This window comes from Lynx rufus, unplaced genomic scaffold (genome assembly GCF_022079265.1).
Source record: "Lynx rufus isolate CCGP_SWC_20201006 ecotype Redwood Valley unplaced genomic scaffold, mLynRuf1.p SCAF_5, whole genome shotgun sequence".
Lineage (NCBI taxonomy): Eukaryota > Metazoa > Chordata > Mammalia > Carnivora > Felidae > Lynx > Lynx rufus.
In genome coordinates this window covers 27,599,199-27,617,193 of record NW_025814867.1, presented here as the reverse complement: position 1 = coordinate 27,617,193, position 17,995 = coordinate 27,599,199, and the positions used below count along the sequence as shown (strand labels likewise).

At 37.4% G+C, this 17,995-nt stretch overlaps 1 protein-coding gene across 1 annotated transcript in view; it reads left to right on the top strand.

The window, feature by feature from the left end:
* MRPL3 (mitochondrial ribosomal protein L3) overlaps window positions 1-17,995 on the top strand; it is a 51,922-nt gene that overhangs the window by 18,197 nt on the left and 15,730 nt on the right. The window contains exons 5-7 of the mRNA XM_047099836.1: window positions 93-192; window positions 2,271-2,331; window positions 15,714-15,822. Of these exons, the coding sequence (XP_046955792.1) occupies window positions 93-192; window positions 2,271-2,331; window positions 15,714-15,822 (270 nt within the window). The remainder of the gene's footprint in view (window positions 1-92; window positions 193-2,270; window positions 2,332-15,713; window positions 15,823-17,995) is intronic.

Here is a 17,995-nt window from a genome sequence, read left to right as displayed (position 1 = left end):
AATGATTTGTTGATAACTTGGTTTAGATCTCTGTGTATTGAACTCCACCTTTAGTATTAATGAGTTACTTATGTGTACTGCTTTTCCTCTAGAAATCTCCATCTCTATTGGAATTTTACCAAGAACTTGGATTGCCACCAAAACAGAAAGTTAAAATCTTTCGTGTAACAGATAATGCTGTGATTAAACCAGGTAACCTGAGGTTGGGGAGAGGAGGGAGGCAAAAATACCCAGATACGTGGTTTGTTTAATGTTAGCCCTTTCGGTAAAGTTGAATCCACAATACAAAGCCCCAAACATTTATTTTTAAATACAAAATGGCATCTAATTTAATCACTGGGGACAAACAAGCCATTTTCTTTTTTGACTAGAAAGAACTGTAGAGAACTCTTTGTTTTCCATTAAAGAGGGAGGAGCGCTTTTGTTTTTAACTTGTACAGAGAGTTTTACATTTGGAAGAGTCACTCCAAATAAATACACTAACTTTTATTTATTTTTATTTTTTATTTTTTTAAATACACAAACTTTTAAAATGTGAAGTTCACTCGGTGTAGGGTGGCATTTTAGTAAGTGAGGAACAGCTAGACCCCCGTTGAGATAGAAGAATTTGAGAAAATATGAAACAGTAGAGTGACTGACCATAGCACCTCTATCCTTACTTAAAAATTCCAAAGTATTTTACTTTACCAAATGTCAAAAAGTACAGTTTGGCAATGTGTTTATGTCGGTTTATGTAGTTAACAACATTTTGACATCTTTGAACTTCAGAAAAGCTCCCTCATGTCTTGAACTTGAGTTCTAACAATTAGACAGTCAGAGGGTGTCTTGAGATTTAATACTTTAATATCTGAACTGAATTTCATGAAGTAAAATACAATTTCAATAGGCCTTATTAATTGGAATGACAGAGGATCAGCCTTGATATAAGCTAGAATTAAAAGTTTTTTGAAGTGCAAGTTTTATAGTTTAAAGCAAAAGTGAATGGAATTAAGGGAACAAATGTAAAAATTAAGTTCATATTAACTTCTGTTGTAGCTCAAACCATTTAAAATTGTTTTTGTGGTGAAAAGTGGTCATGTATCAACAGTTCAAGTCATTCAACCTCCTAGAAATTTAGTCAGTTTTAATCTCTCCTATTTTTTCTTAGTTCATGTTTTTCTCTGCCCGTACAAATCTAGGTTACGTCCTTCTTTAAAGGATACTACCCCTCTGAAATCCCATAGAATCTTACTCCCTGTTTTAAATAAGCCAAAAATAGCATTCAATTATATTCCCTATTACATTGATTATGGCTTTTTTTTGTTTTGCTTTTAAGAAAAATGTCTCTTATTTGATGATGTTAACGTTGATTCTTCACCTATATAATAAATTCTTAAGGTCAGGAACCATGTCTTATACTTCTGTATTTCTAACTGTACATATGGTAAATGTGCAGTATTTGCAGATTGTCAAATTAAATAGTTCTCATAGTGTTAACTTTAAATTGATGCAAACAAAATGTGAAGGACTTTCACTTACAAAATTCCTTTAAATAACACATTTTTCTGGTGTATTTTAAGTAAGACTCCATTTACATACAACCAGATTTGGAAATGTTAGTATATAAAACTAGGGGTATCAATAATAGCAATTTTTCAGTATTCTAAATGATCCAGGCATGCTAGAATAACTATATTTTATTGATACAGTGACCATTCTACCAAAAATAGATATGTATGGGCTATATATAGATATCACACATCCAGTGTACAATGAAGCTGGGTTCAAACACTTAAGTTCCTACTTTCGGATAACTTATCTCAAATCTCTAAAAAAAGATTTGATCCAGCCAGAACATTTTTTTGAGTCATTCTTTTATTTTTATTTTCGTTATATGAAATAGGAAAAATTTCTTAAGTCAGTATATTGTTATTTACCAAAGCAACAAAAAATCATCAAACCCATGTATTTACCAGCAAGAACACAGTGTCTGTCATGTGAATTACCCATTTCAACCAGTACCACGTTGGCCTCTGTAAAGGCACAGGCCCATCCGCCAGCCGTGATCTGTTGGCCCGACATCCTGGGACACATTGTTCTTCAGCCCATGGACAGTCAATTAAAACATGTTTGATGAACAATTTTAATTATTGATGTTTCTAATAATTATAATTGCAGAAGAGAATCTTCTACTTTTTTGGAAACCTGATAGGCTTTCTAGATGTAGTTTATGTTCAGTGACGTTGTTCTGGGCCAACATTTCATATATTGTTTGTTTTCTTTTCATAAAGGCACTCCTCTTTATGCTGCTCACTTTCGCCCTGGACAGTATGTGGATGTCACAGCCAAAACGTAGGTCTGCTTAACAGGTTCTTTTCCTTTTGTTCTTCTCATATTAAAAAATAACAGAGCAAGTGAAAGTATAGTCTTTCAAGTCAATGAGTAAAGATTAAGTAACCATTATTCTCATTCGTAATTCTATAGTGTTACTGATTGTACTGGATTTTAAATTGCACTGAATTAGTTGTATGTGAAGAGTTCACATCAACTTACAGGTTTTAAACTGAGACACATGCTTCTGGAAATGAGACTGAAAGAAAGGTCACATTACTCAGGTTCTTTGTGGGTTGGGCCCGCTTCTATTTTTAAGACCAAAGGCTACCTGCTGTTTGATGGTGAAATATAAATGAACAGTGCTATGCAGTTCTTTTGAGATTGTGTCATCTAGTAATTGGTGGTTCTTTCCAACTCTAGGAGATGGTTAAATTAGAAACATTACAAACATTTTATATGGTTTGTGAAGGTTGTTTTGCTTAAGGTTCCCCTAGGGTAACTATAAAACATTTTGTTAACTGTGTTAAAATAAAAGCCTATCAAAAGCTGGAAGAAGTAGTATTACACCTTAGACCTCTAGCAGTGTGGGGTTATCTCTCAGTGCTGGACAAGTGAGACTTCTTCCATAAAAACAGAATATTTTTTTACCCTTAAACAAGGGTTTAATTTGGCAGAAATCAACACTTATTTGTCACACTAACAGAAAAATGCTGACTTTGAGTCATTTTCAGACTGGGCAATGGTATTTCTGGTACTGTAGTTTTTTCATATCTTACTGTCAGATGACTTAAGTTCGGTACTGGCAGGATGATCTCCAGGAAACATTTAGCTCTTAGAGAAACAGCAGTTCAAAATTTGGTTAAGGTTACTTCACTATGGAATGAAGTAACTGATCCCCCGTCTATGTTTGTGTAGAAATTGTTCAGTATATGTCAGTAGAATCCACCTGACCTAGGCTAAGCTAAACTCCAAATATCAGCTCTTGGCTCTTCTTGTTTCTTGTTCTGTCACCACAGATGATAATTTTACTTCTTTTGTGTGCCTTTTTTGTCATTTGAAAAATGGGTCTGGGAACCGTTTGAAAATTAACGGTGGTCCACAGGTGCTCTGGAACAGTCTGACAATCACAGTGACTGAGCCAAAGAGCTTTTAAGCAAGGAAACCAGATGAGTGCCAGCATCAGTTTCCTTAATGCAGTCAGATGCACTTTATTTCCACTCAGGTAAGAGCCATAGCAAACAGCTCTTACCTTTGATTAGCTATTTAGAAATGGAGTCCGGATAGATGGACAATACAGTGGGTCCTCTTTTTAGAGAGACTATGGACTTCTCCCCCTTTTTTTCCTGCATCCTGATTGTTGCAGACTCATTCCTACTTACTGAGGCCTCTAAAATTACTTGGTAACTTTCTTTGTTCTGTCTTTCCTTGTCAAGAACTCAGAATATTGGAGCTGTAAAACTTCCGTTACCTAGGGAGATGTGTGTGTCGTGAATCAGATGATTTTCCTTTTTAATTTCTGAGTTATTACATATAATAAAGTACCTCAGTAATTTTTTTAATATATACACAGCTGATAGTGCATAAATTCTGTTACCTAGTTTACCGAACATATGAGCTATTCTGAGAAGTCCTACAAAGTCAGAGGCCTTTGTTAGCAGGTGCCTTGTGCTGGGATTTGTGACTAGCTTGGACTAAAGCCAGCTTTTCAGATGGCTGTGTTCAGCAAATGCTTTCATTTCATATGCTGCTGTCAGGTTTCATTGGCTTCTTAAAAGTTAGTTTTAAAACTTCATCCTTTTTATTACGAGTATAAAATGAAAAGGAAACTGTTTTAATATCATGTACCTAGAAAACTGTAAATCCTTGTGCCAGTCTCAAGACTAGATGGCTGATAAGAGCTGGGGGAACAACTAGCCCTGGGATTTAAAGTAGTTGCCGTTCAACTCTGGAGAAGGGAGGACCTTCATTTGAGAAGATCTCACTGTTGTGTGTGCTGCAGTCCAGGATTCTGTTTGACTTTTCACCAGGTAACTGGCAAGAGTTACCCCACACAAGTGTGCACTTTAGTCTCGTGGGCGTGTCTTTACGTCGTATTACTTCAGATGTGATGAAATAAGACTTTCGCTTTTTGCTGAATATTTCCAGTGACTCTTGTAGCTAGCATGTTATTATGGCCTCAAGATGCTTCTGAGTGTTTGTAAATTAGTGGGACTCTGTCCTTCTCACGAGGAGCCGTTTTGAATTCCTTCCAGGGGCAGCATTGGATCCTCAGCTGCATGCAGTCCTGGTGGCTGCTGCCTCTCCCTTTTGCCCTTGACAGATAATGGAGGACACACACATGCATCTGCTCGCTTTTCTTTTTCCTTTTTATTTATTTTTTTTTTTAATTTCTTTTTTCAACATTTATTTATTTTTGGGACAGAGAGAGACAGAGCATGAACGGGGGAGGGGGCAGAGAGAGAGGGAGACACAGAATCGGAAACAGGCTCCAGGCTCCGAGCCATCAGCCCAGAGCCCAACGCGGGGCTCGAACTCACGGACCGCGAGATCGTGACCTGGCTGAAGTCGGACGCTTAACCGACTGCGCCACCCAGGCGCCCCTCTTTTTCCTTTTTAAATCCTGTCTCCTTTTCCTGATGCTTCTCAGTTTACGGAGTTGAAGTTCTTTACAGCCAATGAAAATGTTCTTCTCCTTGTTGACTATAAATGGAACCATCATCTTTTGGGAATAGATTACGAGTACTGTCGGTCCCTTACTATGTCTTGCTTACGGCCAGAGATTTGCTTCTTTGTCCTCCATTTCCAGCCCCTGTTTTAAATGTTTTGATATGTCTGGACCCCCTTTTCTTGATTATTAATCCTGTTAGAAAAAAATCGTACAGTGACACAGGTCACACGATGAAGGATATGGATTTACACGCAGGGGCAGTGGTTGTCACACTTGAGTAGGTTTCAGAATCTGCAGGAGGGCTCGTTAAACACAGATTGCAGGACACCCCACCCTCCAGGCCACCCCCCCCCCACAGTTCTTTTTTGGTAGGTCTGGGGTAGTACCTGAGAATTTGCATTTCTAACAAGCACCTACTGAAGTAGATGCTACTAGTCCAGGGATCACACTTTAAGAAACACTGGACTAGAGAACAGCCAAGGGCTCACCAGTGGAACCACATTCCCTTCCTACTCCTTCACCCAGCTTGGAATCCTAATCCTTTCCTTTTCCTAAGTCTGTATTCAAATTATAACACATAAACATCTGTTTTACAGCAAGCAAATTTAATCGATCCAGTTTTGAGTAACAGGGTCAATAAAAGTAGGCCTATTTATAACTCACATTTTAGTTAACATAAAACTGAAAATTGGTCTCTTTAGTAATTAATGGTCTTCATCATCTTCTTTCCATTAGGAAAGAAAAATCTGAAATTAATCTCATTGAAAATCTTCATTTTTCTCACATTGTAATATTTATATTTAAGTGTTAAATCTGTACTTATATTTTGAGTATTTCAATTTTTTTTACTTTATACCTTCAATTTTAATTGCTTGACTAAACACAGTTTAGGAATAACTAAGAAAATTTGGGGCGCCTAGGTGGCTTGGGCATCCAATTCTTGATATCAGCTCAGGCATTTATCTCAGGGTTGTGAGTTCAGGCCCCTCATTGGGCTCCCTGCGGGGCATGAAGCCTACTTTACAAAAAAATTAAAATTAAATTAAATTTGAAAAGAGGGCTCAGTTGGTTGAGCACCTGATTTATGCTCAGGTCATGATCCCAGGGTAATGGGATTGAGCCCCACATTGGGCTCTCTGCTGAGCATGGAGTCTGCTTTAAGATTCTCTCTCTCTCTTTTCTCTCCCTTTCTCTCTCTCTCCCTCCCTCTCCCTCCACCCCCTGCTCCCTCCCACCCCTCTACCTGCTCACACTGTTGATAGATAGATAGATAGATAGATAGATAAGAAAATTTAAAACAAAATACTACCTAAAATAAGAGAATACAATGTTAATAGAAACTACTTCAAGGATGAAATCGTCTGCATTTTTTTTAAGTGACCATGACCAACAGTAGTAACTTCTTCTTGAAGACTTTCTTAAATTTTTAAATGTTTCTCAGTTAATAATTGCATTGGAAAATCTGCTTGCATTGAAAGATACATTGTATTTATCTGTGCCAAATTTGGGTATGATTCTCTGTATAAATAAGTATTTACTAGCGTCACTTTGGAATATGAGGTAAATACATACTTTCCAGAGTTCATTTTAATTTTTACTTTTATACCAGAAATCATTTTTCATCCAGAGGGCTTGAGAATCTAAATTTAATTTAAATTAATAGGAAAGGTTTTTACATCTAATATATAAAACCATTCTAGCAGGGGCGCCTGGGTGCCTCAGTCAGTTAAGTGTGTGACTTTGGCTCAGATCATGATTTCACGGTTCGTGAGTTCAAGCCCAGCGTTGGGTTCTGTGCTGACTGCTCAGAGCCTGGAGCCTGCTTCAGATTCTGTGTCTCCCTCTCTCTCTGCCCCTCCCCCGCTCACACTCTGCCTGTCTGGCTGTCTCTCTTTCACAAATAGATAAACATTAAAAAAAATTTTTTTAAACCATTCTAGCAGAATAATTTTTCAGTTTCATTATCCTGTTTACAGCTATGCTGTTAAAAGCCCTGTCTTTGAAATATGACAGTTTTATGCAATTCATTCTAAGTAAAAATTTAACACTAGCATGTACAGTGATGTGTTCCTCACGCCCTGCCCTAGCATCTTTTAAAGTTTATATCCCTGTTCTATAATAGCGATTACATTCCAGTATAACTTCTAATAGATGTTCTCCCTTTCTTTCACTCTCAGCTTTGAGAAGGAAATGGCTCTGAATAAACAGTAGGTGAGATGAGAGTGACTATTGATTCTGTCCTCAACATATGATGCTTAGCCCATTGTTTTCTGGTGAATCCTAATGGTGCTTGTCATATTTTATAGGGTTTTTTTTTTAAAGGAAAGAAATTAGACAAGAATGAAAGAATAAACAAAAATAAAGCTGTAAAAATGCACTCTACATTGTAGGGAAAAGCGGTTAGGTCTTGTCTGAAAGGACTAGAGGGACACTGACGGTGCTGATACCTCTATGATGTGGGCGTGGTGCCCTTTCCTGCCAAGTGTTTTATTAAGCTTTATTATTTTTAATGTTTATTTTTGAGTGAGAGAGAGTCACAGCGTGAGCAGGGGAGGGGCAGACAGAGGGGAGACACAGAATCCAAAGCAGGCTCCAGGCTCCGAGCTGTCAGCACTGAGCCCGACACGGGGCTTGAACCCACAAACCGTGAGATCATGACCTGAGCCGAAGTTGGACGCTTAACCGACTGAGCCACCCAGGCGCACCTTATTAAGCTTTAAATCGTGACAGTGACAAACCTGCAGTAAGTTTTTTTTTCTGCTTGTCTGGAACTTATTTGTTCACTTATTTATTTAAATTCTGAAACCCAGAATGAAGTTAGAAAACAGTTCATTCAGCTATTTAAAAGATTTTTTTCTTTCTGTACAAAGGATAATCTAACAATCCTGTTTACAAGTCTGGGCCAATTACAATAACCCGTATATTTTCGGGCATAATCTTAATCCCTTAAACTCATCACTGCTCTTTCAATTCTTACTGCCCTTTGGCCTTGAAATAGAAAAATAGGCATTTACCTTGATAATGTTATCCTTGGTATTAGAAATGAAAGGAGTGGGGGAGATTAGGTGACTGGTCCAGCACCTTTGCACATTACTGAGATTTGGTTAATTTGGGTTCTTTCATTAAAATACCACATTATACACAGAAATATGGTTGCCCTTCAAAGTCTTAAGGTGATTAAAATGCCAGGTGGATTCTTAAAAGAGCAAAGACTCTTTGGGCTCTATGCCCAGTCCTGCATACTGTCAGAAGGGTGCCTGCCTGTATCCTGGCAGAAACCTTCCCCACTAGTCCGTTATTCTTCTTTCTAGTGGATGCTTGCTCTGAACTCTAGGAGGAGAAAACAAGGCATGTGCTGCCTTCAGGATACAATTGCTGTTTAGCCCTGTACATTTTCAATTTTAATTCATTTTTAGTAAGTTACTTTACTATTATTCAAAGCAGTACATTTTTAAGCATAGTAATGAAACAGTTTCAAAATGAGTGATTAAACTATAGAAGAAAATAACCTCTATAAAAACTAATCCCTCTTAAATCGGAGTGAATGTGTGTTTCAAGATAAAGGAGAGTTTGGTGGGTAGTGTTTTGGGGTTATATTTTGTTGTCTTGTTGCTTTAAAAATTTGTATAGTAGTCATCTATTATCACCTCACTTTTAACTATACGAAATAGCATTTTTTACTCAAAATCAGCAAAAGTAAGGCCTAATGAGAGGCAGAATAGGGAATGGCCAAAAGCACGGGCTTTGCTTCCCTTTAGCCATGTGACCTGGGCAGCTTTCTCAACCTCTCCGTTGCCTCATCTTCAACATGAGAATAATTCTAGCACTGCCTCATAGCCGTGTTGTAAAGATTGAATGAGAATGCACAGAAAGCTATTACCTCAAGGCCTGCCACGTATTAAATGCTCAGGAGTATTGGCTGCCATCACTATTGTTGATATTACTGCTTTTTTATTTGTCTTCAGATTTTAGGGGAAAATTTTTTTCAGTAGGAAATATCTTTTAAAATGAATAAAAAACATTAAGTCATTAGGAATTCTGGTGTGGTAGTATTTTCTGATACATCTAGTTATTGCCATCTTAAGATTGACTTGCATAGCAAAGTTGGAGCTTTACAAAGCACTCTATGTCGTTTTAAGATTACATACTACCTGCTACATCTAGAATTTACAGAGTAATGAGGATGCCTTTAAAGTTTTGTGACACTCCAGCATACCGGATATTTTTGTGTTTTTGCTCTAGTCTGGTTCCCAAGAGGCAGTATGACCTCGGTTGAAAGCATGGCCAGATGCTTCCATTTACCAGGGATTTGTCCTTGGGCAGGTGGCTTAACTTGCCTGAGTGTAGATTTCATGCTGTTTACCGTAAGGGCATGAGACTGTATGGTTTGGCGTAACTCACTCTTACCTATATTAATGAAGAGGAAGACTTAACAGTAGATTCAACAAAACAGCAATATGGTCTTCTGATCTATTGAAGAAATTGATATGGCTAAAGACCTGCAGAAAACTATTATGTCCTTTCAGGATATTATGAAATGATTCAGTTATTTGAGGGTTTTTTGTTTTTTGGGTTTTGTTGTTGTTATTGTTGTTGTTGCTGGTGTGTGTGTGTGTGTGTGTGTGTGTGTGTGTGTTTCAGAAGCACACAGTGAACTTAGGACAGCAAATATGGTTTTCTGAGTTTATTTAGGACAGCCAGGAAGTGCTCCCTTTTATAAGAGGACTCAAAGGAGTCACTGCATATTTGGTTCTTTGTACTGTTGAATAAGCTGGATTTGAAGTCAGGAAACTATACGCCGTGCACTCCTAGCAGTCACTTGTTGATAAAAATGTTCCCAGATATTGACGGGAGGTGTATGGTTTTTAGACAGAAACAGTACATTCTACATTTCGGGTCATGCTGTCACAAACTCATCCTAGACGGTAACCACTATACAGCTGTTCGGTGCCAGCTTTTAACTAAATGTGATAGAACATAAAGCAACTGAAAAATTCCACTGTGCCTTGTGGGCTCAGGAGCTGTATAGCACTGATTGAATAGGTTTAGACAACACTGAATCAGGTACAAATTGATTCCTAAAGTTTATGGGGGTCCTCGGAGAGATGCCTTATCCTTGGAATGTGCAGAGATGAAAGTAGCATGAGTTTGTTGAAATGAGAAGCTATAATGAAAGATTGAAACATTTGTGCCTTATTAGTTTGTCATAAATTAAAGGCTAATCCTGATAGAGATCATGAATTAGCTAATAGGGCCTTTTACGTGCATATAATTTATTTTCTTAAAAATTTTCCTTTTTTGTTTACTAGTAAAAAAAAGTTTTAATTAAAAGCTTTTGTCGGGAGGAGGGAGGGCTCCTGGGTGGCTCAATCAGTTAAGCATCCGACTCTTGATTTAGGCTCAGGTTACGATCTCCCAGTTGTGAGATGGAGCCCCGAGTCTGGTACCACACTGGGTGAAGATTCTCTATCTTTCTCTCTCCCTCTGTCCCTGTCACACAAACTCGGGCTCTCTCTTTCTCAGTCTCTTTGTCTCTCTCTCTCATTAAAAAAAAAGGAAAGAAAAAAGAAAAGCTTTTTGGGTGGTTTGAATCGAAAACATAGGAAAGTAATATCAAATTATATCCTACAAGAGATTCTTTTGATTGTTAATTTGGACATTATGCCTTTATATTTCACATTACTTTTTCACAAGTAAAGATACCATCTTACTCTAATCTATTCTCAGTTGCTCGATTTCATAAAGAAGCAGCCCAGTCATGATTTTGGTGAGGACCTGATGTGAGTCTCCATTTCCCTGTATTCATAGGAATGTTTAACCATAGAGAGGCTGGTTTTCAATCAGTTGATTTCTTTACTTTCCCACCCTCACCTCCATAAAAATATAGTCTGATCTTGGGGTATCTTGAGACAAGTCAAGAGTCCTCTCTTCCATTTAGTACTCAGTTATTTTTTTTCTGAGAGATTATGTACAAGTCACTTAAACTTTTTACAGCATAAATCAGGTAAAGAGGAAAAGTAAAACTCAATTTAGAAATGGTTCTGATACAAAAACCTCTACTTACAGTATGGATTTTGATTATTTTTAATAAAAAAAAAATCAAGTACTTTGTAGCTGATGTAACACATGACGACGAACACTTTCAGTTCTTTTTCCTGGTAAAAGTAGAAAGACAATGCGGTGAGAAGGGTATTTGAGGCTGAGGGAGCAGAATGAGCAAAAACAGGAAAGAGAGTGACATACTTAGGGATTCACAGAATAATCTCCTATGACTAGGATGGGCAGTGTTTGAAAGGTAGAGTGGACCTAGTTATAAAAGGTCTCATATACCCTAAGCTAAAGAAGTTACTGACTGACAGCCACCTAAGGTTATGGTTTAGTTTGCTTGTTTTTGTTGTTGTTGCTGTTTTGCTTTTTAAAGCAGGGGAAAGCTTGTGTGAAAAGACTGTTGTCTTAGGAATGTCACTCTAGTGTCTCTATAGGAGCATAGCTTGAAGAAAGATGTTCAGTTTCTGTTTCTGAAACATTATGATTGAATGGCTGTGATACTTCCGATTAGTTATGGACAGTACATGTATGGAATGAGATAGTAGCAGAATTCTTGCCAGAGGGTAAGGTTTGTGAAACCCTGGCTTATTAGTAATAGGTTCAAGAGTCAGCAGACTTTTTCTCAAAGGGCCAGATTTAAAATTTTTGAGGTTTACAAGCATTATGTTCTCTGTTGCAAATTATAGCTCCATAGCAGCCGTAGGCAATAAGTAAATAAATGTACATGGCTATGTTCCAGTAAAACTTTATTTACAAAAGTGGCCACTATAGGCTGTAGTTTGCCAACCCTGATTTAAACCATATTAAAATGAGGGTCAGCCGCAGGACTCTTAAGACCATCGTTTCATGTAGCAGCAAGAGGTAAGAAACTTCTCAGAGTGTTAGAGAAGCAGAAAAATAGGGAGGAAATGATGACTGAGAGTAGTGAGGGGAAGGTGGTAAGCAGGAAGGATAGAGGACAACTCTATTTTTAAAAAGGCCATAGAAATTTGAATACTGACTAGTTATTTGATATTAAGAATCACTAATTTTTTTAGATTGTGATAATGGTATTGTGGTTTTGTTCTTGAAAAGGATCTTTAAAAGAGATCCATATTAAAATGTTTGTGGATGAAATGATATGATACCTGGAATTTGTTTCAAAATAATTCATTAACAGAGGAGGGGAATAGATAAAACAGAATAAGCCTTGAGTTGGTAATATTTGGCCCTGGGTGATGGGATACATAGGTTATTCATTGTACTTGTCTCTCTGCTAAGTTTTGAAATTTCCATAATAAAAATTGATTTTTATAAAAGTCTTTGGATTTGGGAATGAAGGGGGAACCATTTGCTTCCCAAGGAGGAGAAAAAGCAATACCAAGGAAAAAAAGATAGACGAAGCCCATGTCGAGGGAAAAACTTGGTGATGAGAATTTGGGAGGAAGTTCTCCAAGGACTCAGAATGAATGGAGTTGAGAGCATTCCTCACCTGTGGGCATTTTGTTTTATCACCTATACAAATATATCTAGAATCATGCAGTCAACGGCAGTTTCCTGCAATGTGGGGAAATACATGATGGATTTCTAGTAAAATCTGTGTGTCTACTGATAGACATTTATGCTTTTGACATAATACACCAAGGGAATGAAATTCACATAACAGTTATCTCTAGAGATTTATAAAATGCAGTGGGGAAACATTAAATTATGCATTTTCTTCTGTGAGATACTATGATTGTCATACCTTTAAGCCCCTCCTCCCCCTTTTTTAACACCATCATCTTAAGGCATGCCCGTTATATACAACGTTTGGAAACTATAGGACAAAATATAGGAAAAGAATTAGCCTTCTTCCTAAGACACAGCTATAGTCAGTAACAAAATAACTGACTTTTCTAGGTTGGGTACAGGGGTTGAATAAAACACGATCCCCTGCCCTTCATGAATTTAAAGTATACTAAGGGGAAATGGACTGAGAAACAAGGGCAGTATTCTCCTAAATTTAATAGGATCTCTGAGCTTTCTGATGAATTTTTGGTTTATCAAGTATAAATGCTTTAAATAAATTTTTATGTTTTTCCTAATTTTCTGATAAATCTCATGAAATTCGGAACATCTCACATTGTGTTCTTTCTGACTTGAATTTTCCTTTATTTGATTTTTTTTCTGCTAACTAAAACCTACAGCAGAAAAGGGGTAGGGAGGTAAAGCATATGTGTTATGTGCTGTGTATCCTTTTTAGTAAAATAAAGGTTTTCTTTTATGTGACCTGTGAAAACCTTATATTTGAAATGTGACTGGGTATGCTAAGTATATAGTTCAGTTCTCTTCTTGGCTTTTGTTTTGTTTTCGTTCTCCAGTTGGGTGACAACTGAGAGAAGCAGTAGAATAGATACCTGTACCGCCCATGGATCAACAGGTGCAGTCTCTTCTCCATCATCTGAATCGGGCCAATAATTTGTCATGTCATTTGCATTTATCCTGTTGTTTAAAGGTTATTTACTGAAGAGGTTCCCATTGTTCACAGCATAACAACATAATGCATTCTAGAACTAGATTGAAAAAGTCTGTAATTAGTCAACAGATAATTAGCACTTTCACGATGCTGCTTTCGTCTTATAAGCATGTACTCTTAAAACGACCTAAATTATCTTCTGTAATCTACCTGGCATTTGTTTTATTGGTGCACACACTAGCACTCTTTAAGTAAGCGATGAATCAGTTTGAGAACTCAGAAGGTACTAGTAAACTTTCTACCAAGAATGGCCAGTGTTAGAATGTATTTTTAAAACATGTTCAGTTTAGATTAGTGTTGCTAGTCCCCTCTCTTTTTCTCTTTAAAGTGTTATTTGCCAGATACTATCCGGAGGGTCAAATGACTTTGTAGGTATTTCTTCTTTATTTTTAAATTGCCAAGCATTTTATTTTTCAAATGTTCTAAAATGCAGCATTAACTAGAAATATTTAAGTTTCAGAAGCAAAATTTCAGTAAAACATTTGATTATCACAGTTTCTGTTCTTAGATGATAATCTCCTTGCAAAAGTTATAGTGGATTTCTCATTTAATATATGTTAAGTTACTATTTTAGCTCTTTGACTAGGAATAAACATTATCTTGAGTTTTTGAGGCAAGGCAGAATTATGTGCACATCCTCAGTGATGCATTCAGTTGATTAATGTGAAGAAAATGGTGTAAGCTACATTTAAATTATTCCTATACAAGTAACTTTTGATCTGTGATTTGATAATATTCAGCTGTTAGGTTCTACACATACATAGTTCATACTGTTTTTATGTTGAATTACTGACTTAAGACAAACTTTTACTTGTATGGGTTTACTTCAATCCATTACTCTCTGATAATTGACAAATACTTAACAAAGTCCTTGTGGAAAGAACATGGTTTTTATGATCTTGTGCATTTGGTCCATTTGTAAGTGGCCTGCACTATGCACTAATAATATTTAGCTTTGTTAACATTAGGGAATACAGCATTAAAAATATATTGACATATTATCTAGTGAAAGGCGAAACAGTTATTATCTTAAGAGTATACAGATATATTTGGTACAGCCTTGCAATGCATTCTAGCCCTTTCATTGTATCTTTGTGCTGATATATTTGACAAAGACAACTTTAATAATGCTGAACCTTAGTGTTATCCACTTTCTACTTGCATCACAGAATGTTTCTCTACTGAGCAGAATTTGAAAACAGAATGGTTTTATTTAAAAATTGAAATACTAGATTTTTAAGAAATTGCTAGTCTCTGATTCTGTTTCTCTGTGAGCTTCCTATTCAAACCTTGAGAGCAAGATCCGTCGGATAACTTATAAAAGTAAACTTTGTCCAGCATTAGGGCATTGTTATAGTTTTATTTAGTGTTCTATTACCTATTGCCACCTAACACATTACCCCAAAACATAACAGCTTAAAACAACAAACATGTATTACCTCACAGTTTCTGGGATCAGGAATCCCAGTACAACTTAGCTGAGTGCCTGTGGCTCAGGGTCTCTAACAGGGCTGCAACCAGGCAGTCAAGGCTGTAGTCATCTCGGTTCAACCTGAACACTGCCTTCCAAGCTCACTGACCTGGCCTTGGCAAGGCTTAGGACCATAGCTGTTGGCTAGAGACATCTTTACCACATGACACTCTACAGGAAATGGCAGTTGACTTCCTCCAGAGCCCAGCAGGAAGAGTGTGCCAAGTAGGAAGCCACAGTCTCTTTGTAACCTAATGTCAGAAGTGACCTTTTATTGTTTTGCCACAGTTTATTCCTTAGACCTGAGTTCCTAGGCGCACCCAGACTCCAGGGGAGGTGATTACACAAGGGCATGAGTACCAGGTGGTGGGGATCTTAATGGTTGCCTGCTACATAGCTTATGAGTACTTTGGAATTTCTAGAAATTTACCCTTGTTTTACAGGATAATAAAACTCCCTGTTCAGATAGAACTTCCTCTGCTTAGCTTGTCTCATAATTTTGAATTAATCATTTTATATGGAATGAGGCTCCAGGAAGGGGTGCAAACCAGGACATAGGTAAAGAACTGTTCATTTGCAGTTTTCCTTGCATAGCTTTTCCCACTTATTTAGATAAGCAGCGTTGTTAAAATTCTAAGGTACTATTAAGAAAATGCACAGTTGGGAATATTTCATGCTCTGCTTATTATATAAATTCTAATGTCTACCTTGTTCAGTATTGGTAAAGGTTTTCAAGGCGTCATGAAAAGATGGGGATTTAAAGGCCAGCCTGCTACTCATGGTCAAACAAAAACCCACAGGAGACCTGGGGCTGTTTCAACTGGTGTAAGTATAACTTGAGTGACCTCTTTTTAATGCTAAATATTCAGCTTCTGCACATACAGTGCTCTAGTCTGTTCTTGGGATCAAGTCACATAATTTTAATCTGACTCCAGGTGGGTCATAGTACTTGTCACATTTTTATGAGTCCTGGTCTCACTTTCCAGAGCCAGACGTGAATCATTTCATAATAACCCACATACTTACAGCCAGTCTTCTCAGTACTTTTCCTTCCTGCTTTCTCATTTCCATCTCTGTCTCCCATCCTGCCCTCTGAAGTCTGCGGCAAGAAATCAGATATTAGAATGCCCTTCCAATCTGCCCCACTGGTTCCTTCCCAGAGTCATCTTTGCCTTAACAGAGACTGTTGGGGAAGATTGTCAAGAATGGTACCATGCAAGGGAGAAGTAGTAGAGGAAAAATGGAGAAACAAACAATAAGAACATAGAAAATGGAGAAGGAATTTTGTGTTCTGAAATAATTTCCTGTAAATTATAGGATTGAATATGATAAGTGAATATATTGATAATGGGAGCAAATTTCTCACTATTAGAAAAAGATACTCAGGTATGAAAAGGAGGGAAATTAGAACAAACCCTATAGGGTTGAATTCAGATTGTAGATAACAGTATACATTTACTGTATATGTATATAAGAGAAATAGATGTGTTCGTATGTGTGTATTTATTTGTTCCTTAGCTCTCTGTCTGCTGAATATTCATAGCAGTATTCATAATAGCCAAAAAAGAGAAATAACCCAAATGTTCATCAGTTGATGAATAGGTAATTAAATTTAGTATATTCATACAATGTTACTTAGCAATAAAGTGGAATGAAGTACTGATACATGCCGCAACATGGACGAACGTTGAAAACATGCTAAGGGAAAGAAACCAGTCACAGACTACGTATTGTATGATTCCATTTGCGTGAAATGTCCATTGTAGGCAAATCTGTGGAGATGAGAGTAGATCAGTGGTTGCACAGGGCTGGGGGGAGTTGGAGGGAGTGACCACTAATGGGTTTGGAATATCTGTTTGAGACTGAATGAAAATGTTCTAAGATCATTTGTGGTAACACACGACTCTCTGTGTATACTCAAATGTTTGAATTGTATACTTCAGGGGAGCCTGGATGGCTCAGTTGGTTAAGCCTCCGACTCTTGATTTCGGCTCAGATCACGATCTTATGGTTCAGTTTGTACGATCGAGCCCCGTGTTGGGACGCCACGGAGCCTGCCTAGGATTCTCTCTCTCTGCCCCTCCGCCTCTCACATACACGTGCTCTCTCAAGTAAATGGGTAAATTTTAAAAAAATGTTTTTTAATTTAAATTGTATACTTTAGAAAGAGTAAAATGTGTGGTATGTGCATTGTACTTCAACAAAGCTCTTTTATTTTTTAAAATATTTACTTATTTATTTACTTAGAGCTTGAGCAGGGGAGGAGCAGAGAGAGAGGGAGAGATAGAATCCCAAGCAGGGTCCATGCTCAGCTCAGAGCCCTACATGGCGCTCAGTCTCACACTGGGAGATCATGACTTGAGTTGATGTCAACAGTCAGATGCTTAACCCACTAAGCCACTAAGGCACCCCTAGCTCTTTTAAAAATTAGGCTTGTTTTCTCTCTCTCTCTCTCTCTCTCTCTCTCTCTCTCTCACACACACACACACACACACACACACACAATTAAAATGGCATGTGGAAGAACATGACTCGTTAGTTAATTGTCATGAAATAAATGACATGTAGAAGAACCTATTTTTATCACTCAGCTCAGTTATTTGTCATGAAGTGCACTGTTCTGTGTTTGTAAATACTGCCATTCAGGATTAGCTGGTAAATACCTTTATAATCCAGAGAGGGTGTACTTTTAATGAGAATGTAAACTTAATCGGGGGGGGGGGGGGAGGAGGGGGCAGAGTCCTTTTTTAGTAATGTAATGTTAAACAAGGTGTGCCTATCACTGAGTGTGTTTCTAGAATGAATAAGAGTGATAGTCTGTAACATGCAGAATTGTCTTTAATCTGTGTTGGTTACATAGTAACCAACTCTAATGCTATGGTGAGCAACTTCCATGGGAATTTTGCGGGTTGTCAGATTAGTGATACAGAAGTGTTTATATTCCAAGAGTTCATGTGTCATGAGAAGCTTTCCCATTTGAGATGTAATTCAAATTTGC